This window comes from Rissa tridactyla, chromosome 3, assembly GCF_028500815.1.
Source record: "Rissa tridactyla isolate bRisTri1 chromosome 3, bRisTri1.patW.cur.20221130, whole genome shotgun sequence".
NCBI lineage: Eukaryota > Metazoa > Chordata > Aves > Charadriiformes > Laridae > Rissa > Rissa tridactyla.
The window spans coordinates 90491955-90516430 of NC_071468.1; the positions used below are offsets into that span (position 1 = coordinate 90491955).

The 24476-nt window shown below is 37.3% G+C and overlaps 1 protein-coding gene across 1 annotated transcript in view; it reads right to left on the reverse strand.

Moving 5' to 3' along the window:
- TTK (TTK protein kinase) overlaps positions 1-23902 on the reverse strand; it is a 38782-nt gene extending 14880 nt beyond the window's left edge. The window contains exons 1-10 of the mRNA XM_054194494.1: positions 23816-23902; positions 20376-20546; positions 16349-16493; positions 15844-16069; positions 11245-11351; positions 6402-6545; positions 1865-1970; positions 1696-1771; positions 1513-1613; positions 401-500 (exon numbers count right to left, since the gene is read on the reverse strand). Coding sequence (XP_054050469.1) covers positions 401-500; positions 1513-1613; positions 1696-1771; positions 1865-1970; positions 6402-6545; positions 11245-11351; positions 15844-16069; positions 16349-16493 — 1005 coding nt within the window. The 5' untranslated portion in view covers positions 20376-20546; positions 23816-23902. The remainder of the gene's footprint in view (positions 1-400; positions 501-1512; positions 1614-1695; positions 1772-1864; positions 1971-6401; positions 6546-11244; positions 11352-15843; positions 16070-16348; positions 16494-20375; positions 20547-23815) is intronic.
- Between the last annotated feature and the right edge of the window lie 574 nt (positions 23903-24476).

Sequence of the window (24476 nt, forward strand, 5' to 3'; positions counted from 1 at the left end):
GCTCCATAGAGCACTTCGTGAACTCAATTAAATGGACTTCATTGAATAGAGTACTTCCCATGATAGAACTCATGACTACAGCTAAAAGAGCTCCTGTAGTCAAGATGAAATCTGATTATCCCCTCTTTATAAGTCATGACAGATTTTTAACACCCCCCCCCATTTCTCCCATCAGATGTATTGTCCAGAGAAAGCTCTTTCTTAACACCTGATTATGCATAACAGTTTTAAAATTTAAAAGCCACAATGAATATTTCTATTCACAACTGATTACTTAGCACACATGAATATTCTACATTATCTCTTTCTTAAACTGAAAAAATGTTTATTATTTTCCTTTCTAATATCATAGGACAGCCAGGTAGAGTTCCTTACATCTATTGCAAAAAATTTAAGTTACCTGCAAGTCTCCCAGGTCGTATGAATCACCCCCACTAGATTTTGGTTCTGATGGTGGAAGAGGTGTAATGAAAGCTGTACATTTGGAACCAGATATTTGCCTATTGAAATAACATTATTAATTACATCACATGCCAACATATAATGTCATGATTGCCTTTTATGATGCACATGAAAAGGCAGTTGTGTGAAGCCTTTTGGCTACAAGTTTCAAATACACAGAAAAGCAGGTCCACTCTGACGGTCAAGTGAGAAACAATACCAAAAAAGTCTGTAACAATGCCATCATTATCCTATGACAGATGGCATAATTGATTGCCTTCCACAGAAAAGAGTAATAAGCTACATCTAGGATCCTAAACCCTACTAGTGTGTTCCAAAGTCAATTTTGAAATACTTACAGAACAGTATTGTTATGTGAAATACCTTATATCTCACTGCTTTCACAGATTCAGAATATTGGGCTTTAGCTAACTTCTGAGAGGTTAAGGGTGCATTTATTACTCTTTGGTTACATATTTCTCCCCAAAGTTCCCATTTCTACATGAATTTAATTACACAGCAATAAAAAAGTATAACAAACTTAACTTGGGGGAGAAGCTTTTTCTCCTGTATTTACTTTCAAGCTTTGCTACAGTCAAGTAACATGTAGCAAAGTGCTATTTTCTTCCAATGCTGAACAATCATTTACAATAAAATGAGCATAACCCCTTTCTTAATATAATCATTATCAAATGGATTATGTTAAAAATGAGGATTTTAAAGTTTTTTGGGAACTTACAAGACTGCCTTGTATCTAATTTTAGGAACTGGAATACACAAGTGTAAAGTTATTTTGAACAAAATTTATTTTTGCCTTTGTCTCCCTTCCTTTTGAGCCCACCAATTAGCCAGAACAAGAAACTGATCTTTGCATGCTCTCATACAAAGAATCTGAGTAATAAGATAGGAAGTGGGTTATTGCAATACCTAGTGCAGTTATAATGACTATCTGTCGATAATCTTTAGATTCATTTTAATATTCTTAACTGATATTTCCACTATCCAACAAAAACATTCTATTGAAAAAGAGAATTAAGATCTGTTGTGCTGTAGTAAACCCAATAACCATACCTCCTCATAACACTAGCTGCAAGAGGAACATCCGTTGTCTTCACGTCATCATCATCATCATCAGCTACTAGTTTAACAGGAACCCTCCCAAAGGGGCAGGCCTAAGAGTAAATTGAAAGTTATCAGATGTGGAACGCAGAATGAAAAGTTTAAGTTTTGAAGCAAAATGTTACATTTTTATACCTGGTTAGGTTTGTTTAGTGGTCTTAATGGATTGTGGCAATTTAAGAGGGCATCAAATTCCTGGGATTTCTCCTCCCTGAAGGCAAAGAAAAAAAAGAAATGTAGTGTGTATGTGCAGTTTTTGTTTAAATGGTGTTTTAAGAAATTAAGAAAGAAATCAAGCCATTACCCAAACAAATGTTTGGTAACAGTGGAATTTTCACCAGATTCATTCTTTTTTATGCTTCTGTAGTTTCCAATTATGCTCTGAAGTCCAAGCTCTTGTGTACTTGATACTGTAAATGAGTTAGAATTATTTGGATAATACAGCAGATTGTAGTTATTTCAAAAGAAAGTGTTCTTTTATAATAAGTGCAATTTAAAAATGCATACATTTGCATTACATACATACAAACTGACGTATATCAGTATTTCCTATTGATCTAGACAGACATTTTATGTAATTATAAAAGATATAATTCAGAAGAAAAAACCCTAACACACTCGCAACCACAAGCAGCTTTCCAGGATAAGCACAAAATTTCCTGTAACAATTGTTAAATATATTAGCCACTTGTTTTCTATACAGTTAGAGTTGTAAACTATATCTAAGCACAAAAAAGGGAGATTCAAGATGTCCAAAGACTATCCAAGCAATTAAACTTTTAATTCAAAAACCTCACTCACCTCATCCTACATGCAGCATGAAGAATACAAGCATCAAAAACATTGGTTTAAATAGTATATTGCAGGAGTGAAGAAGAAACCCACTCTTTCAGAGCAAGCAGATTTTCCAAATCTACATTCTGAGATTACAACTCCACTCCAAACCAGCATCATCCAAAGGCTGCTTCTGAAGCTTGCTCCACAAGGACTCCTCACGAGATTTAAAGCCTCTTACATTTGGATTCTTTCTCTGTTCATTTCAGTTATTTTTCAGCTCATGTGATGAGGACACCCATGCCTGAATAACTATAATAAATCCTAAATTAAGCATCAAAACTCATCTTGTTTGAGAGGTAGCGTATCAAAGGTACAACTGTCTAGATGATCCTGACAAGCTCCCTGCTACTGCAGAGACCCAAGATATTGATAATATCCCTGACCTGTCCTGTTTTCCTGTGGAGCACTAGCTTTTGGTCTCTGACTTCATTTATGTGGTATTTAATTTTGATACAAAATTTTTGTGCTACTTCAGTTGTGTTTCTGTAGATCCACCTGGATTGAAAGCATTTAACAGGTGCCTGCAATTGCAAAAGCATGCAGCCTTTTCAATTCTACTGGAAGTTATGAAAAGCAGCATTCACAAAATAAATAGGTAAATCTTTCACAGGCAGATCTTCTCCTTCAGGGTTCTCAGTACAATCTCTAGAAGGCTGCATACTAAATCTCTAGAACTACCTACTGTGCCAGAGGTAGAAGACAGGAATCAGAACTGCCAACCTTAAGCAGATTCTCCTTCGCCCTCTTAAAAGGAGAGGTACTTTAACTGCAGTTTTACTCATTAAAACTCCAAGAAGCTTCCCAATTCCAGTTACTGAACATGCTTTTCATGCTAACATATCCTAAGGCTGAAAGAAACTTCAAAATCACCTCCAAACCTCCTGACATAGGCCAGGAGCACATTCCCTCTTAGAGCCAACTCTACTAACCAGTTGAAGAACTTACTAGCCCAGTGAGTTGTTACCAAAGCCCTTTTAGTGATCCTTCCACTTCACTGACCTGCCAACACAGCACTTATGAGGGTAATCCCTAATTCATATCAGTTAAATTCAGCTGAATTAGAAACTCAGCTGAATTAGTCTAAGCAATTAGTTGGGTGAAATTAAACCAGTTCATTTCACAGAGTGAAAATTTTGAGTATGCTCTTGTAAGCTGTGCTCTACTGCCAGGTCAGAGAAGATCAAGGCAGGCAACAGCAAACAGCTCATTCCCTTGCCCCATCTCAGTCCCATACAGAATCTTGCTCTGTCACTGAAGATCTGGCAAAAGTTATATGAAGTTACACATTAATCTTAAAATGAAACGTCAATTCAACTCCTAGTCATGGTATTATTGCACCTTGTGAAAATAAAGCATATATTTCAGATGTGCTTTACAGTAAGCAAAACCAGAAATCAAGTGATTTGAAGAGTTGTTCTAGAACTTCAAAAGCTGGAAATAAGCAGCTCAGAACAACATGGTCATCAACCAAACCTTTTTTGCCTGGCGGTGAATAAGAGAAGGTTATTTCTCAGATAAACAAGAAGTCAGAATACAATAATGCAGACACATTGACACGTTAGTAACTGTCCATGAACATGTGTTCACGAGTTGTTATATAAAAACGGTAGTTTAATTCTTCATTTAGGGAACATTAAGGAGTACAAGCTCTTTTAAGAGCCTTCAGATATACACTAAACTGTTAACTTCAGTTATTTTCCTGACAAACCCTTTTAAAAAATGAAATTATTACCTGATTATTTAGATAGACAGGTCTCTTCCATTATGTAAGATTTTTTTTTTTTTTTAGAGACAGACACCACAACAAGCATTTTAAAAAAGCCAAAGACAACTAAGATTGACAACTTACAAACAGACAACTGTTTTCCCATCAATACAGGAAATTATTCCATTAACCAATAAACAGAAGAACTCATGGCTAGCCACAGCCTCCCATGAATCACAGTTAAAGGACTTTTTTTATATTCCAATTTTTCTGAACATTTTAAAATCCTGGATCAGTTCATTAAAATTAATTTGATTTTTATTTTGAATCCTCCCATGCTCCCTTCAGCCAGCAGAAGACAGGCTTCTGTCAGATGAAGAACACCACAGTATTACCTATTTCTAGTCTATGTTTTTTTAATAAATGACTTACGTGAATAGACCAAACTACTCAGTTCAATGTATTAAACAGAGAAGTGGCTCGACGTATAATGTAGTTCAAAGTTTTTGTTTAATATAACACTGAATATAATTTCAAATTAGCAGTTTACCAATCCAGTACCATCATTATAAGCCTCACACACATCCCACACATTTCTTTTTTCCATCATTTAAATACTTATTGCCCAGTCTTACTGCTGGAGTCTCACATTCAACTAGTGATCTACCATACTTTATTTCTTCACAGTCTGAGACAGCCTATCTGCCTCTCATACTACTCATGCCTTACAGTTTGAGTACTAAATTATATTTTTCCCCCAATTAAACTCTTGATTGCACCTGGCATGTCAAATACTTTAGATTGCTGTGCATTAATGAAAGAGGGGAAAAAGGAATTAAACCAAAGGCTTCTAGACTTGCTTTCTGAACAATTTTTTGAAGTAGTGAAGAAATGCATTTACATAGACAGTATTCCTGTTTTCAAATATAAGTATTTCAAAGTCTTTTAAAATGGAAATATGAAACAGACAGGACTTAAATGCCTATAAAATAAAACAGATAAAATAGTTTCTGTATTGCTCCAGAAACACCATACAAATTCACTTAAAGCCAAGTTCAATCATTTAGGCCACGTACATCCCTGAGTTTGAGATGTTTCAAGTCTAATGTTATTTGCCTTTTAAAATTTATCTTTAAATAGATGAAGCAAAACTTGCCAATTTTCAAATACTTAATGTTACAAGTTCATTTAAATAAAAAAAATCTTCCTCCAAAGTTCACTGCTTCCCAACTGGCAAACAGGCTTTTGACACGTATTCTTTCATAGGTATTCCCTTAGCTTTGCAGCAAGTAGAGCCAGTAATATCAGACAGAAGTTGTACAATCCATGAACTTCTGTGGCACATACATCAGTTATGGCACTAATGATGTCTATATGCAATTAATGGTAAACAGAATAGGGCCAAAAATAAGTTTTACTAAAAAATTAATACAATAACTGATTATTATTGCAAGTGTCGCCAGACATTTTTGCTCCTTGCCCAACTACTGTTTCACACCCAGGTTGATTCAATGGGAGCCAGCCAAATCTCAAATAGTGTTCCTGAAGAAATATTCCTAAGGAAATGAAGTCAGGTCTATTTTGCACTAATTCTGTCCTTACACAAAGCAAAAACATGGAAGCTTTAGATACCACTCTTGCAAGAGTTAGTTACATGCGCTTCAATATTTGAGTCAAACCATGTTTTCCACTCCAAACAACTTTATATCTCTTGAAAACTTCCAGGTAACTGTTCTCTTATTGAAATTACAGCCAGCAACCAGTATCAGTTATATTTCGCTATATAGGCAAGCACTTGAATTTTGTACTGATAAATGCGTGGGGTTTGTCCATTTGTAAAATAAATATAAACTTTAAAGGGATTCTCTTTCTTAGATTTGACTTCACTGAAAGATGCTGGTAAAGTTCTGGCACCTAAGTGTCACAAGCAGATAGCTTACTTTGGAGGTGTATCTATCTGTAGAGCTTACTCTGTATGTTTCGGTTCTAATTCTTCTTTACCACCAGTAGCTCTTACTTCACACTTTCAGCCGGGAGTCTCAATTACAAAGTAAAAATACCTAATGAGTCAGAATTAAAGTCTACCATCCTATGGCTCCCGCAAACTAAAGTCATTGCATCAAAGACGGAACCAAGTATTGAGGGAATAAGATGGAGAATATAGATAAATATAACTGTTTATTAGACAATAACAGATTTTGAGTTTGTATACCTAGAAAGATTTTTTTATTATTATTTTTTCAGTCGAGCGTTACAACATGCAAAAATTCTTATCAACAATTTAAGAAATTGTAGTTACCTGCAAAGTTCTCCTTCTCCTCATCTGAAAGCAACTGCTTCTTTCGTGAATGAAAGTTCTGTAGAGCAGTTTCCAACATTTCTAGTGGAACAGCAGAGCACTCCACAGCTTTCTGAAGGAGCTGCTTACACTTCTTCATATTTCCTAAGTAGTAAGGAATACAGAAGTAGAAATCAAGGAAATAAAAAGTTACACTGGGGCAACATGGTTTTTTTCAAGACATGATTACACTTATGCTGCTTATATTCACTTTGCGTCATTCTGTGAAGCCATTGTTCATTAGGCACTTCCCTCCTTAAATATCCACTTTCAGGATACTGCCTGGAACTAGTTACAAGTGAATCAAGCAAGTCAATTTTTCACATGAAGTTGAACACTAGGTCACAAAATACGCTTTATGAAGTCACAAACTGCATTCTCAGCATTTGTTTAGTGTTATAGGAACTGTAAAGAAATACAACACAAATTCTAAAATTCAGTTTTCTGTAGTATCAGCAAGGAAATAAGAGCTTTATGGACTTTTATTTAGATCTGACCAGATACAACCTTTATGAATGCATTACAAGACATCTTTAATACACTTAATAGAAATCAAAGTTAAAAGCAGCTGTCAAACCAAACATCACTACTCTAGAAAGCACTACAGTTAAGAGGAGTGAAAAGGAACAGTATTCTTTTATTACAGTCTTACATGTTACTAAATGCCGTAAACAGAGATTGAACAGAACTGGAAGGGAAGAAGGTGTGTTTTAACAAAATCATTTAAAGTAATCAGTTTACATATATAAGCATGTACACATACATGCTAGTAAAAAACGTAAGAGTCAACTAAGGAAAGAAGTGTACTGCAACCAAAATATTTTCCTTTGTTTAGAGAACATCAGGGCAAAATAATGCAATGTTTTGTTACAGCTGTTAATGCCCTTGAAGTCCCAAATGCCCTTCTTCCTCAGTTCCAAAGCAGCAAAGTGTAAACCACTTTGGTTTTTTAAGTGCCACATACATATATAATTATTTCTTATATTATATAATAGTATATTTCAGAGCTCTGTGATCTCTCTAGCACTGGAAACTCAAACTGAAGTTAGCTGTCAATGTCACCTCCAGTCCAGGCTGGGGCAGGGGGGAAGTGGGTTATATGTGTGAGGAACTGATGTTTAATTAACCTATTTTAAGAATGGGTGATGTTATACACTGAAGCAAGAAAACAACAAAATAAGATTAGCTATGATTTAATTTAAGTGTCTTTTGTGCATATTTGTTGTGCCTTGTTTAACCATACAATTAAATACTATTTTTCTCCCAAATCCTGAGTAAGTGGATAGGCTTGGTATTTCTTTTTAAGAATCCTTAACCAGCATTCTACCTTTGGCTATATTTAGTAACCACACGTTGCTTCCATAAGACCTGCTATTCAAAGTGAAAGTAATTGCTCCTAGTATTATGTGCCTCTCATTGAATAAGAAATAATATGACGCTAAAACACTTCTGTGAAAAATGAGCTGCTCCATCCCACTTAACAGATGAGGAACTAAGGCACAAAAGTAAAGCCAGAAGTACCTGTGAGTTTCAATCAGTCCACTTCATCACATACAAAAAACCTGAATGATCCACCCAGGCATGACATTCTATATAGCCAAAAGTAGACTTTTACTTATGGTCATGAGTTTGAGCAATTCACAGCAAATCTTGCTTCAAGCACACCACCCAAGGCACACCAAAAGAAAGAGACAGCTCCTCATCTGACATATTTAAATGAAGTTGTATTCAGCATTTAAATAAAAACAAAACAGAATGTTTTATTTATTTGTCTTTATTGTGTCACTATTTCCAGGTCATGAATATTCAATTTATAAGGAAATCGGTATCAATTTGCCAACCATAATTTCAGAATTTTGACTTGACCTTTAGCTCACAGTTTTGCTCAAGTCAGGGAAGTGCATGTATAATTAACTTTTTCTTCTTAATGCAATGGGAAAGACAGATTAATCCAGAAGCAATTGGAAGGTGTGCCAAAGCACTGCTGAAATGATCGGGATGAGGAGGTAACAAAGCACCACCATCCTCCTCCTTTCCCTCTGACCTAAGCTGGGCACACTCAGTGAAAAAGGAACAGCACTCAAGGTACATACAACTCGCACGTTAATCCTCTCTGAAGCATTCACCAGGGACACTATAGCTCCATACGCATTACCAAATGTCAAATAAACCAGCTCAAGGATAACAGATACAAATCAGAGAGCACATTGGAGATAAAATAAAGACAATCATAAATGGCTTATTCGTTTGGGATTAGTACTTCATTTCAAGTTGACTATTCACTGTCAAATTAAGAAAAAACTATTGCATGAACACATCCCATAGGCATGGGGTAATTAAATTCACAAGTGATTGTGACAGGATGAATCTAGTCATTGGTAACCACCAGTAGCATTTCTACATTTTACTTAAATTACACAATAGGTTTTATTACACTTATTTGACAATATATTTATTCTTGCAGTATTACTGTTTTATTATATTTTTAATAAGCATACAAGTGCTCACTAGACAAATTACTAGCTACTTTTTACTACTGTTTATATATTCAACACAAGTTTATGTTAGAACAAGACCAGTCAGACAACTGACTCATCTGAAATAGAAAAACTGTGGAATTTCAAGTCACAGATATGCAGTATTTAGTCCTGTCCTCCCCATCCTGTGTAGGAGTCTTATTCAGTATCATTCCTCAATCATTTGATTTGGCATGTATTTCTGAGGGGAATTTCCACAGCCTTTCCTGCTCCATTACAGATAAAGTTATTAGTTAAAAAAAAACCCTGGAAAATCTGAGGAGACAAATGAGTATTTACTTATTGATTTTAATAAAATGGCTCTGCTTCATGGAACACATTTTGAACACACAAACTGCCTCCTAATAAAACAGTAAAAACAAGAAAGCACTGGACAGAGTATATTTTCCACAAGCAGTGGTTTTGTGTATAAAAACAGAAGTAAGCATGAAGAGGAACATCTAGTAAGATGTATTCAGAATCCAGAATATAGAATAAAGTTTAATCTCCTTGATTTATTGTAGTTAATTTTGGAGAGAATTTCTCATCCTAGGCAGTATACAACAACTTGCATTATACTAACAAAAGCCATGAAGAAAAACAAATCACAAAAAACTCAAAATATATCCACCAAGTCTTCTTCTTTCAAAGAAGAAAGCAGTTTTAATGCAATGTGCTTTTCCTTCTAGATGGAGCAAGCTGTTAAAGGGAGGAGACAAACAGGGTGACATAGATCCCTGTTCAAGCCACCCATAGAAAGAAGACTGAAAAAAGACACCCAAAAATACAAGCCTGTGGGTAGGCAGCACAACCCTGCTACCAAGTACCAGGGCCACCTTCCCTACACACAACAGGAAAGGAGTGACATAAGGCAAGGTAAAAAGGTGAACTTTGTGGTCCAAAACATTGGACCACATTGAGCACATATTTTTCTAGATATATTAGACCATAATTTATATAGTCTAGAATAATCTGGAAGGAGAATTGGAAGAGCAAAACTGGAAGAGCAAAAGCAAGAAAAAACTCAAAGATAAAGAGTTTAATACAAAAAGGAAAAAAAAACCCAAGCGATACAAAGGCAATCATTCATCACCTCCTACCAGAAGACTGATGACCAGTCTCTGAGCAACTGTTACTGTGAAAAGACTATCCCCGACCTTTCACTGCTGAGCATGATACTATATGGCATGAAATACCCCTTTGGTCAGTTCTGGTCAGCTGTCCCAGCTGTGTCCCCTCCCAGCCTACTCACTTTGGGCAGAGGAGGGGCCAAGCACGAAACAGAAATCCTTGACACTATGCAAGCGGTGTTCAGCAACAGCTAAAACACCGGTGCATTGTCAACACTGTTGCAGTCACAGACCTAAAACACAGCCTCATATGCACTGTTAAGAAAATTAACCCCAGCCAAGCCAGATCCAGTACATCAAGGAACAGGATAAATTAATTTACAAAGTAAGCTGTCAGCGCAGCTATCCCTACCAAGGATGGAGAGTTCAGGCATCCCTCAAAGAAGGGAGCCAGAGTTTTTGAAAGACATTACCACTCTCACATCAGAATGGCTTGCCTAAAACACTGCTGTATGGCACCATATGACAAGGATTACCATTCTGTTTTGAATACTGACAAACCACCCCCCCCAACTGATTAGAACGTGACATTTATCATACTGTTAAATAAGTCAGTCCACAGCATTTATGAAGCAAAAGCAGGTATCAACCATCTCTTTAGTCCCAACATGAATGTTCAATAATGGAACAGGAAACAGAGGTCAATTAAAATATAATTGCTAGCTACTTAGGATCTTGAGTAGCAGAGGGGAAATTTCATTGAACCAAATTGCACATTTACAGCATATTTTCATTTAACAAAAAACCCACAAAGAATCTACAATTGGTCTTTGGAAGGAGCCAGAATTTCTTCCACAAGCAAGTTTAAAATATCTAAAGGGAAATTATCAACCAAGTTTGAGTATCATTTTTCAATACGGCAAAAGCCTTACTCATACGTCCCACTGTAAGATCTAAGCTTAAAAAAAAAAAATCAGAAATCAGTGCTAATTTTCATCTTGTTTTAAAGGTATTTCTAAAAAGGAAAAAACCTATTAAGAACTGTGCACATATTTTCATTTAAAATTGAACACACGTTCTCATTAAATTTCAATCGAAAGAGACAAAAATCCAGATTTTTCTTGTTCTGATTTAATACCTATGTTTCCTTGCAAATTATGTAACAGAGAAGTTTAAAACAACATAAAACAGCAAGACCAAAGAAGTTTTATTACATACCTTGCGACAGCTCAAACTGTGCAAAAGCCACATGCACAAAAGCAAATTTCTTGCAGTTCAGCCTGGCCAAATGAAACTGGTCCCGTGCCTCCTCTGGATCTTGAAGACTGTAAAGATAGCATATCAATAGTTACACAAGGTAAAGAGCCTGAGTAAAAATGATGAAGTTCCATGCGCAGGGTGACAGTTCTAGATAATCCTGGAAAAGCAATCCATCTATAGCTGAAGTTTTTCCTCTTCCTTAGAAGCATTAGTGAAGTACAAATAAGCAAAGAGTTTTAAAAAGCTAATAATTCAACGATATGAAGCTGACCCTTTCCAAAAAACAGAATATGCTCAAACCTGAAGAGAAAGATTAAGGTCTTATTCTTTGCCACCATTTATATTACTCCTCAAAAAAAAGATATTTTCCCCTCAGAACACTCACTAACCTATACAGGCTAATACTACCCAGAGCAAAATCTTTTTTCTTCTAGATACATCTGCTCCTATACTAATAAGGTTGCACGGCAGGGGGACAGGGAAGAGATTGCTTTAGAAACACCAAGTGTGGAAAAATGTATCACATTAATCAAGTCAGAAGAAATATTGTATGCACTATTAGTTATATCCTGCAGCAATACAGTCACAAAGTTTCCAATCCACTACATTAAAGCAGTACTGAACACCAAAATTTTGCTAGAGTTTATGAGCTTTTTTACATTGAAAAGCTTCTGCAACTTCACTCAAATTGCCAAATTCCCTTAGCAGAGATGTAGGTCTGAAGGATGTTGTTCCTGTTGGTATGTCTATAATCCCATACCTATAGAAAACTAGGACACAACAAGATCATTCACCCAATAGCTACCTCTGTCAAGGGTTCTATGGGAACATCGACTCCTTACAAGATGGAGGGAATTCATTCTGTTTTCCCCCCTTACTCCTAGGCAACACAGTCTTATCAATTATTCTTGGTATCACAAGGTAGATTTAAGTCTGTTTTCTGCAGACACACTGGAAGCAGCAATGGCAAACATGGTATACTTCAAAAAAATATAGAGATGGTACCACTAAATCCAGACAAGATCCTTCACATTTAATGCTTTGGGTGTTGGTTTTTTTTTTTTTACTGTTATTAAGTTTTATTCCCAGTTTTGCATTCAGCCATAGATTGATAAGTAGGACAACTGAGATGCTTGCACGCAGTACACCAGCATTTAAATATTCTAGAGGATCTACAGCTTAAGTAAATACTCATTGAAATAGGAGTGGCATGAATCTATACACTATAAAATAATAAATTAATATTAGGTTTCAATGGACTCCTTCTCCCTTGTTAATATTAAAAAAAGAGTTCTTTTAACACTCAGTAGCAAAATCTACAATCAAGAAATAAAGACATTTCTTCCAAAATTCCACCATGGTTCAACAGGTAAGCAAAGGTAGTACTTAGAAGTGGAGATAGTGAAAAATTTATTACAATGTCTCAAAAAATAAGTACAGAAAAATACAAAACTGAAAGCTAGAGAACATATTTCCAGTAAAATTTTGTGGAATTAAAGATGAGAAAAGTCTCTACCATGGTTTAGGCATGTTACTGGACTCCAGTAAGTTTAATAAACTCAGCTCTGATCATTCAAAGCAATAGGACAGGCAGAGACCATCTGCAGGCAAAGTCAGAGTAACAGAAATTAAGCTGTAACAAATTACATTCACTTTCAAAAAGCACGTTAAAATTTAAGTCCCTATAGAAAGCAGCATATGCAGATATGCAGAACAAGCCCTAACATTAGCAACAGGCATCAGGTGCCATACACTTGGTGGCACTGTGCTACATCCAGAAGCATTACATGAAAGCAGCCTTGGCACAGTTAGTGTGTGATACAGATAATCAATCACAGATGCGGCTGACTGTGCACCTTTGCCTGTTTCAGAGTACATTCAAGGGGTTTTCAAACCACCTCAGTATCACAATAGGTCAAAAGGCTTTGGCATAGACTGCAGCTAGAGGAGATACCATCACAATACAGGTCCAGTACCAAAAATGGAATAATCCAGCTTTGACCAGAAGAAAAGTGTTGACGGCCAATAAACATTGAAAATCTCAAACTGTTATCACCACTTCTGAAGGTTGTGATGCTCTAACTTGCTTTTCCTGTTAGGTGGAACATTTGGGAGAACAGCAAACAGTAGTCTACTGAAGAGCGCCTATCTTCTCCCACTAAAGGCACTATCATCAGAGTACCTATGTATCAAAGTGTTACTTTACTTGCAATAACTAAAAAACCTAAATCAGAAGCATTCTAGGAAGTCATGAGGTCAGAGGATCTTCTTTAACAGAAGTTAAAACTGAGCAGAGACAAAATAGATAGTACTAGACAAGCCAGGAACAGAGAAGATAAGTATGAAACACCAGAGAAATCTCAAACACCAAGAAAATTAAGAGCAATGAGTAAACATGCCAAACACAAAAGATCCAAATAACCACTGACTGATTACCTTAACGTTAATCTCCAAAAACTACAGACAGGTAACATCGTTGATTTTTAGATCTGATCAGTCAAAAGTCATTTCATGTTCTGGAGTGATTAGTTCATAAGGGTAGTTTCATATAAATAATTGGCATATGCCACTCTGAGGCTTATAATAAATGATTAAGAACTGGCTAATCTCTGAAAGTAGTTTTCAAATGGGGGACCATCATTTAGGGAGATAGTGAAAGCATCAATCTCAATGGAACTTTGCAATGTCAGATTTTGGTGGGTACATTTTTTAAGAGGGGCTTGGGAGTGGGTTGTTCATCGTTTTTTAAAACAATTTTCATTAGCAACTCAGGAAACATGACTGATGGTATTTGCCAATTAAAAAGAGCAGATCTGAACTATCCAGTGAGCTAGGTAGATTCTACAGCAATGCTGTCTACCAAAAGAGAAGGTATTTTAGGATAGCTATAGAGAGTGCATTTTAATAGTGAAACAAGAAAAGACTACTCTCTCAAGAAGGTTCCCCTAAAGGCTGTAGCAGTGAAGTAACTAAAAACATTTCAGTGGGACACCACCACTACAACTGTTAATAGTATTCATGTGTTCTAATATTAACAGGCTACTGACAGTGCCTTCAGTTTTACTTTCTGCAATATAACACAGAATAAAAAACATAGTTCTAGTATCCATTTTAAAAATACCCACCTTTAAAACCATGTTTTAAAGATCAAGTGGAAACAGGTCCAAGAGTTTTAAAATTCTTAGGGAGGTGAGAAATAATCTTTCTGAACTTAAACTCCTACTGTATGTAATGAGATAACAGATATGACTTAATAATAACATCTTATCACCATTCTGGAAAAGAAATTCCAGAAAGTACGAGCTGGAAGCCTACATTACACAATTCTGTTTTGAGGACAAGCAACTAACCTTTGAACACGAACACCACCTCTCAGTATCTTTAAAGACAGGAGGTCTTGATGGAAGATGTGCTTTACTCTGCTTACACAAAAAGACCTTACCTCTTCAAGATACTAAGTATTCACAGCAGGTCATTATTCACTCCTGTTTGTTTCTCAACAGTAGATTCAACAGATTACTTCCATTGTATGCTTTTAATAAGCAGTGATGCAGCAAGATCCATGCAAATGACAGTACAGACAAAGAAGTAGGTGATAACATACTGCAAGATCAAGCCACCTGCCAAAAAGCCAAATAGGAGGACATACAAGAAACAGAAAGAGACTAGCTATATTCACTGGACGACAACCTGCTCAACTCCAATTGTTAAAGATTGCTGCAATGTTAAAACCATAGCTCTTCTAAATATTTGCTGTAATGATACTTCAAGTGGCAAAAGAACTCCTTACAAAAAAAATCAAATAACCCTGTCCCAAATTATGTCTGAAGCACCACATTGTTGAAGTTTGGACTGAACAAAGCAATAAGTGATGCTGTGGTTTGGGCTAGACTGGCCACTGAAACAACAGATGCTCTCCCTCAAGCTAGGACAAATGACCACAATCAAACCTAATTTCATAAGTATGAAATTACAGAATGATGTTCCAAGACATTCTTCCTACCCTAAGGCAGATAATTTAATGTAGCTGGGACTAGTCTTTCCTAGTAAGGGAGAAAGTAGACTAGACAAGGATAGACCACTATGGTTTGACTAGATGGATTAGATGATAGCAAATTGTCAGCCTCACAGCCATGTCAGTTATAGAAGTCCACAGGGAAATTAAACCTAACTTAAAACATACACAGTTTAATACACAGATTATAGTTACCCAAAGTTATACCAGATTTCACCCATGCAGCTTCTTTTGAGCTGAAGTATAAAGCTAAAAGAGGTCTTATGCTATTTCCCCATGTACATAGAACACAGAAAAAAGTGCGTTAACATCTCTAAATCAAATAGCTCTGAAGAACTATGTTTATTAGCACCTACAAAAAAATGCAAGTACTGTGGAGACAACAGATAAGCTGACTAGCCAAAGCTACTCAGAGATTCAAGGAGTCAATATGAAAACATCCACACTCAAAATGATTATTTGTTGCGGAAAGCACTGATGTAAAGAAGCTATTTTTATCATCATTCAAATGCAGACTTCTTATATTGAAAATTTATACTTACGCTTTCAACTCAGCAAATCTCACAAGAATGCGAGCATAGCTCTCATCTTGACTATGCTTTTCTGCAGGTAACGCAGTCACCGCTTGACTGTAACGACCAATGAGTCTATTCAGTAGGTTAGCATCCATCTGAGGAATACCCTTTTTCTCTAGCCTGAGCAAAAAACACAGCCAATCTTCTGGATTATTTGTTGTCATCATTATTTGATTAACAGTTCCAGAGTTATCTGACAGAAAAACAACAAAGGAGATTGATTAAAACTGCAGTAAACATGAACAGAAGAAAACACTTTTTATAAGCTTGCATGCAAGATGATTAGCTATTTATTATTTTTTTTAAACAAGATTAGAGCACAGTTAAAGAAACAAGGAGAGATGAAATGTATTTTGTGGTCATTAATACTGAAGAAATGCTAAACCTTAAATCCTTTGAGTTAATGGTTCTTTCACTCAATCTAGGTTAAGATCTGTTGCATAAGTGGCAACAGCGTAACAAAAACACATACCTGTTGTATCAGCTGAGATTTTAGTACAGTTAAGCTCATCTGTAATATTGTCTTCATTTCTGTATTTGTTTTTCAAGTCTCTAACTCTATTCATGATTGAAGCAATTTGTGGCAATCCTCTTTCACTGTGGTCCTCTTCCTCCATCTGCAGACACAAGGTTAAAAAACAGTGATGTTCCTGAAGAACCCTGTTGTAGTTCACCTTAATTGGAATTACCATGGGAAAGCCTCCCGTGTATTGTGCAGATTAATTGAGACTCCACCACATTATGTAACATAAATACTCTTTTAAGCCTTTGTCAATGTAGTTACACAAGTAAACTTCTTAGCAGAAGCCAACGTGAATGAGCAAAAGGAATCGGTATTTAACTGATCTGGCCAAATACTAGTCCATGCTTCACAGTAGCCCCTTCCAATAAGGTATATCCAGTGTTTGAATAAAATGAGGGTGGGATATGCTGCCTGAATAGCTAGGAGCTACTGTATTAAACCACATCCTGAATCCATAGATTTGGATTGCTAAAAGGCAGTCCTCCTCCTAGCCATACACTCCCACCACTTCTCTGGAATAAACAGCAATGGAACAAGCATTTGTCAGACTTTCATGGCGACCTGGCTCAGGGACAAATGCCAACAGAAAACTACATTAAAAAAGGGGAGAGCTTTTATGTTTTTGCTTGATGTTCTTCTGTCTCCCTCAACTGTGTCACCATATGGACAAGAGAAAGAAAAGGGAGGAAGGAGAGACTTTCATTTGATGACACCTGTAAGGCTGGATTACACTACCTTAGATGTGTCACCCCACACATACACCTCCCTTAAATGTAAAGATTTTTCATATGTAAAGAAAACTATATACTACTATAAACTACTATAAACTTGAAGTTTTAACATTATTAATCTTTTCCATCACAGGTATAACTTGCAGTAGAAATAATAAGTTTCAAGACATGACAGATACTTACAACCCATCTTTTAGCATTACCTTGTCTCTGTAATGGGCATATTTATTACTTAACATAATATATGCTTAGTTGGACAGTGAGATGTGCTCTGAGAAATATGTTTATTCTTGTTATGCCTCATTTTTAACATTTTCCTTCTCTAAAGCAGCATTTCTTAATTGAAACGTGGTGCACTTATTTATACCACTGAGATTCTAAATCAAACGTTTTGAAGTAGTTCTAGTTCTCATTAAGTTTTGCTGTTGCAAAATTTTACTGCCTAGATGTCTATCCAAAAGGATTCATTCTAAGACATTACACAAACCACTGAATGATCTTAAGGGTCCTTTCCAACCATGAAGATTCTGTGAATAAAGGTGAATCAGTAAGGTATACGTAACAAATTACTAAACTACATTGCTTGTAGTGAATAATATTCAGCTTTTGTATTAATTCCTGGCTGGAATGTCTGCTTTATTAGGGAATATAATCCAACACTGAAACTAAAAACTGATGGTGGAGGGGAGGACTAGCTAGGAGACACTAATCAGAAGATGAGGAAAGTTCACACATGAAACACCCAAGGCATATCTGCACAGTTTCACAGCCTATGTATAGGCTGGGAGAACCCTAAAGCAAATCGGTGTACTTCATCACCTACTAAGAATTTTCTCCACATAACTGGAGTAATTTAAGGCTAACAAAAGTAAGTATTAGGAATATTATTAAGACAAAGCTATGTATGTTTAACCTTTCTATATTCTTTGTGTTCAGGAAGGGCAAACTCTTGTGCATATTTCCAAAGAAGAAGCCACATAACCATTTCAAAGAATGTGATAGCACCACTGATGTGGGTGGCAGCTTACTACCAAAAGAGACACATAATTTTCTTTACTTAGAGGTATGCTATACAAACCTGTATGCCTTATGCCTACATTTTACTCTAACACCTTGCAAATTCATTCACTATCATTCAATCTGAAAAATAAGTTATAAAGCTTCATTGCAACTAAAATTGTGTTGGAGAAGTATGAACATAATTGTCTAGAAGTATTCAAAGTCAGAGATAAATACCTCACTCCAAACCTCTGCTCTCATGGTTAACAGTGAAGACAGGGAAATATTTGAAAATCACACCAAGTTAAGGTAAAAGTTAATAACACTGAACTTGGTATTTTGGAAAAGTTAAAAGATTTTTAAGTCTTTTATAACAGTAGCTTAGCTATTAAGTGCTATATGTAAGTGTTTGCAATCATTTATTAAGCTGGTGATTTAAATCTAGGTTTGCAGTTGATAACATGTCTGAATAAATCTAAGAAGTGTTACACTCCTCAGCTTCAAGTCTCAATTAATATATCCTAGCGCAGTCATATTCCAGGCTGATCTGTTGACTATAAGGGTCAAACTTCCAGATCAACACAGGCTAGCAAGATACAGCAAATTAAACTATACTCAAATTATAATTGTCCAATTTAAGAGCTCCATCAATAAATACATGCTGAAAACCACTGCTATAGTAAAATGTCTTTTGAGGATACACAGAAAGCTTGGAGGTTTCTTCCAGCAGAGCTAGTGAAAGAACACACAAATACACTCAGCAATTTCGACAGATGCAGCACAGGCAAGCACTTGTGAGAAAAAATGGTATTTTTTGCTCTTGTTTGACACTTTCACATTTCAGCCACCTTCCCATCACAGTAATATATTAATATTCTAAAAACCATTAACAGAAGTTTCCACATTCCTTACTGTATGTGCACATCTGGCAATCTATTACAGAGATGTAGTTACTTCCTACCTTATGTAGCCAAATCTGTACAGCGAAAGTAAACAAACTTCTATATCCTCTGTTTAGCATGAGCCTATGCCATCCTGATGATCCCCTTCCTCCAGGAGATTCCCCTATTGCTTTAATAAGTGGTACACGCCAAATATATAGCAAGTAGCCAAAGACTGCAACAAAAGCCAGGGGCTAAAGTTCTAACAGTTCCAGGACAAAAAGCCTCACAGAAAGAGAGGTTGTTTTAGTAGGTTCAAAATATGGGGCTTTTTTTTTTTGCAAACTCCAAGTTTTAGTCAGGCAAAAGCACCGTGTACATTACCACTATCAAAAGATCTTAGCATCACTTGAACAACTGTTGGAGCCTGGCGAGATATTCAAAACATGACTTCATAGTATCTTTGCAGAAAAGCAAAATAGCAACATTTCAATTACAAAATGAAATATTTTCAGTAGTCTAAGAAAAGTAGAAGCAAGTATCCCCCAAACAGGGCTGTAAGCAAAACCTATACAGAAGAAAAGCTACAAAAACACGTAAAGACAACATGCTAAATCAGTGCTATCTGAAAAACAATTTTTGTTTCACTGAGATGAGACTAAATAAAAAACCCTACCTTCACTCTTCTTAAAAAAAGAAGTACACTGAATAAATTTTAATTTCAGTGCTTGTTTGGAACTTCAGTTAGTATCTGTTTCTCCCCAAAGTGCATAGGGAAAAATCTTAGGCTGTTCTGAGACTGATTGTGTAAACTGTCCCATCTTTTGGAGATTATGTTGCTAAAAATTACATAGGCGATTACTGTAGCAAAAACTGTTCACATGTTATTCTAAAGATGATACTTATCTACTTCATGCGGGGGAAAAACACACATGCATCTCTTCATAAGGAAGATTTTGGTACATGTTGCAGTTTTGCCTTTGATAAATCTAGTAGAGGGGGCTATGGAAACTCAGTACGCCAAATCTCCTCTTTATAGGTGAAAATATCCTTAAAGATCTGTCCTTGAACTGTATCCATTCCTTCAAAGTATGAATGAAGTCAGCTTCTCCAAAACTTGAAGCACCAAGAAGATCAAAAGATATTTACCTCAGGTTAGGTAATACCACGATCTCTTATTACAACTGTAATCACTAACAATTCCCAGATGGATTTTTTTTTTAAAAGACATTATTTATATTTTTTCACCAATGTAAAAAGTTCATTACTCTTTTTACAGGAATAGCTTGCCAAATGTAGTAGACCAAAAAAATAGTTTTCTGCATAAATTCGTTCTTAACTCTCATCAATACATGTCAAACTTACATTTCTGGTGTGCTGGTTAACTGTTCAACGTGTACTACATGGAGAAAAATCTCTCCTGAAGAAAGGATATGCCTTGTCAAAAAGATAACGTGGGTGAGGGTCAGACTATCTCAGATGATTCCAAGAATCCAGCAAAGGCAAGAAATGTAGCTTTCCATCCTGAAAAAGTTCCTGTGTATCAAAAATGGAACAGTTAGACATTGAAAAGTAAATGAATATCAGTATATCCTGTAAGCTTGCCTCATCTTCATGATATCACAAAAATATAGTTTTCATTAAATCAATAAAACTAATCCTAGTTAGTAGTAAAACAGTACAAAAAAGCTCAAAGTTTGCTTTTGGACTAAGGGCTAGCACTTCCAAATATGTCAGCTTTTTATGACATTTACAGATAAAAATACACTAAGGGCATAACCACCTGTGTATTGTTATAATTTGCAACTAATCTTTCTACACATGCCAAAGTTCAACCAAAAGCAAGTATTCAGAGTCTCATTTTAACTTAATCTGCTGCATGATTGCTTTTAAAGAAAGCCATTTATTTCTCTGTGTGAAGCACACTCAAAATCTGACAAAACAGCAACGACTTAAAATAGAACATGCTGTTATATAGTTACTCAATAGGAACTGAGCTCTTAATTGCAATGGCTGCATAGCAGCACAGTTGAGATCTAGAAAAGCCATACAAGAGGAAGTTAAAAACAGGGAAAGAAAGAATAGGGAGAACATGTATGCAGAGATCAGGAAAATACAGAACAAACTTTAAAAAAAAAAAGTGTAATAGAGTAACTTCAACCCCTCATACAGACCCACTAAATAAGCAGCCAAGGGACAGAGACTAAAAGAGCAGTATGTGTTGTAAGTGGATGAAGTGACAATACTGGTTATCCATAGGATTTCATGTGTAATACACCCAACAACATTTATTGATATCAAAGAAAAATAACAGTATCCAGTCTTGAAATTCTGGATTTGCTGTGTTACACTATTTGTTCCATTTCTGAATGGAGTCAGATGCAGTTTTTCCTCAAATGCAAGCTTTGAGAAAGGATGAAAATACTTCTTAATTATTGAACAAAAAGGTACACTCTTCCTAATTCTGGAATCTACTGAAATATTGCATCTGTTTAAAGAGGTGTGAAAGGCAGCAAAAAATTTAAGAAAGCGCTCTCCAAGTTAGTTGGTCAACCTAGTAAAATATATTTCAGTTATCCTTTTACCTATATTTTCCTTACACCTCCAGATCATTGTGACTACAACTGTTAAACATTTGTTTAGCTCTGTTCCTATGATCTGATTAGTGTCTAATAGCATCTAAAGACCATACGCTGAAGAACTTTGAGTTAAGTCCTCTACTCCATGTAGAAGAGGCAAAAATGCCACCTCAAAATCAGGAACATTACCCATGCATATGTTTTCTGATTACTTCCTTTCATACACAGAACAATCACACTCAAACAAGATGGGAAAACTAATGGTAGCCTTTGTCTTCTACAGCATTTGCATTATTCTGCTGATGTATTCAGTTCATTATTTAATAGTGCTAACCATTTAAGCAAAGATGCGCATGCTTGATGGTAGTATAGAAAATGCTGTCAGATACAGAAAGAACTATCTCCAAGTGCAGTGATATCAGCATTGCCTAAACAGCACAGTACTACCAAAGACCCTTCCTGAACGTTAGCATCTATTACATGGACATTTAAGTGTTTAAAAGTTACTACCCTCGGGATCTTGCTGCCTTGATTCAAGGCAAGTAAGAATGGAAACACGCAATAACATCACACGACCATCTTCAGAAACACATAGCATTATCTGCCATTCCTCCAGTTACCAGTTAGTGTTCTGTAGATATTAAAACAGAAGCTAGTTTTTATTACTGCTTTGAAGAAACAGATACTAGTTTTCAAACTGCTCAATTTCTTTAAAACCCATGGGAAGTCAGGAAAGCATTAGACCTTGTTCAAAGATACAAGCTTTTAAGTTAAAGTCTAAAGAGCAAATTGCAATGGTAGAAATATGAAAGAAATCCTGCGATTTTTGCTTACTCCAGACAGATGTTTAGAAGAAATCGTTACTAGAAAGAGTCAGGCTAAATTTTTCCACAAGCAGTCACCAAAATCTGAATTCAGATGAGCTCCAAGTCTTCTCCAACTTCAGCTCCATTCATACCGATTACAAGACTGGGTTACAAGATTATTAGTTAGCACTAGACAGACTTGATAACTCACTTCTAACCTGTCCCCTAGTGCAGCCACTAGTAGAAGTCTCTCCTTCATCCAGCCATTATTTCCAAAAATACATAGAAACGTGGTGGTTTAGAAGCCTCTACCCAGGCTTTAAAAAAAAACCTATATGTGTGCATAATCTTTGTTTGGGTTCGTTTCCAAGTCCTAAAGCCTTGATTTAGGATTTTCTTAAAGGGAAACAAAACCACCCAACATTCAAAAAAAAAAAAAATCATCATTTTAAGAAATCAGCAATATTAGCTATGAAAAAAAAAGAAAAAATTGAAACTCTAGCATTAGCTACAAAAAGGTATAAGACCCAAAGATACAAAACAGGCCTAATCAGAAAGAGGCTCGACAGCAGAGAAGCAGGTGAGCTACTGCAACATAAACAAACTGGAGGCTTTAAGGCAGGTAAGAGTTATCAAGAGGCAGCGGGGAACAGAGCAGCACACAAAGCCTCTAAGACACAATTTTAAGTTCTAAAGGTTAAGTTCTGAAGGCTTAAGGATATAGCCAAGCAGTAACAAGGGACATAACTGAGAGTAGTTTTAATTCAGGGTATTATTTCAGAAATAGGTATTGCTTTATCACCTGCACTAGCCAGAGCTGAATGGGTACGCGTTCCAAGATTTTTCTCTCCTTTCCCCTCTCCTTGCCCACATGCACCTTCCTGTTTCCAAAACAATTTGTGTAAACTAATATCAAGCACAGACCCGCTTTATATGTATTTCTAGAAAGTGCTACTCCTCAGCCTAATTCACGATAACTTGCACGATATCCTCAACCAACTTTATTTCCTCATGCGTTTTTTGCCAAGCCTGCATCCATCTGTATTATTCAGAACTTCTTTTTCCTTTTCATTTTATAATATACTACAATTAAATAACGTGGGAAAAAACCATCACCACTCTCGAAATCCCTCATAAAGTTCAGGTTAAAAAAAAAAAAAATTCACAGAAGAGGAAACGGAGGGGAGAGAGGGTGGTGAGGGAGATGAGGAGAGTCAGCCAGCAGGTTCCCTCGCCCGCAGGGGCGCCAGCCCAGCCGAGCCGCGGGACACATCCTCTGCCGAGGGCCCCGCAGGGCCGGAGAAGCCACGACGCGCGCCCGCCCCCCGCACTGCCGTTCCCCAGGGGGCTGGCGGGAGGCGATCCCCACAGCCTCACCGCTAGGCCAGCACCCCGCTGCCCCCGTCCCGGCCGGACTCACCCTCACTGCCTGCTGCCGCTATGGAGCCAGGATGGAGCTCCGGGCCGAGCAAGGCCGCTCGCGCCGCTCTGGGTTTGAATATCACCGACGCCCAAAGAGCCCACTCCCCATTGGTCAGAGTGGATGACGAGGCGGGGGAGGACTCGAGCTCTGATTGGCCCGAGGAAGGAAAAACAGCGGAGCCTGCCTGCCTATTGGAGAGGAGTTGTGGTTCTTTCCCGCCCCCCTCCCAGCGTCTCGTGGGGGATGCTCGCGCCGCGCCCCGCTGCCCCGAGGAGGGCGGGGGGGGAGGAGGAGGAGGAGGAGGAGGTGGCTTGCGCGCAGGCGCAGTGCGTCGGACGCGCGCTGGGGCCGTTGGCCGCCTCAGCCGCTGAGGGGGCGGTGGGGATCCTGTCCGGCCCGGAGCTGAGGGCAGGGAGGAGTCAGGGGCCGGCCGGCTGTAGTGAGGGGAGGGCGGGAAGGGATTCCCTCGGCAGTGGTGGCGGGTTTTTCCCGAGGCCTCTCCTCCCTGACGGTCTTGGCGGAGTGGGGATGGGAAGCTCCCGCCGGAGCGCTGGGCTGCGGCGGCCGGAGCAGCGTCTGGTTCCCCGCAGCCCCGGAGCGCTGGCATGGTTCCAGTCGTTATTCCCGATTCCCACAGGGCAGGGAAGGGAAAGTGTGA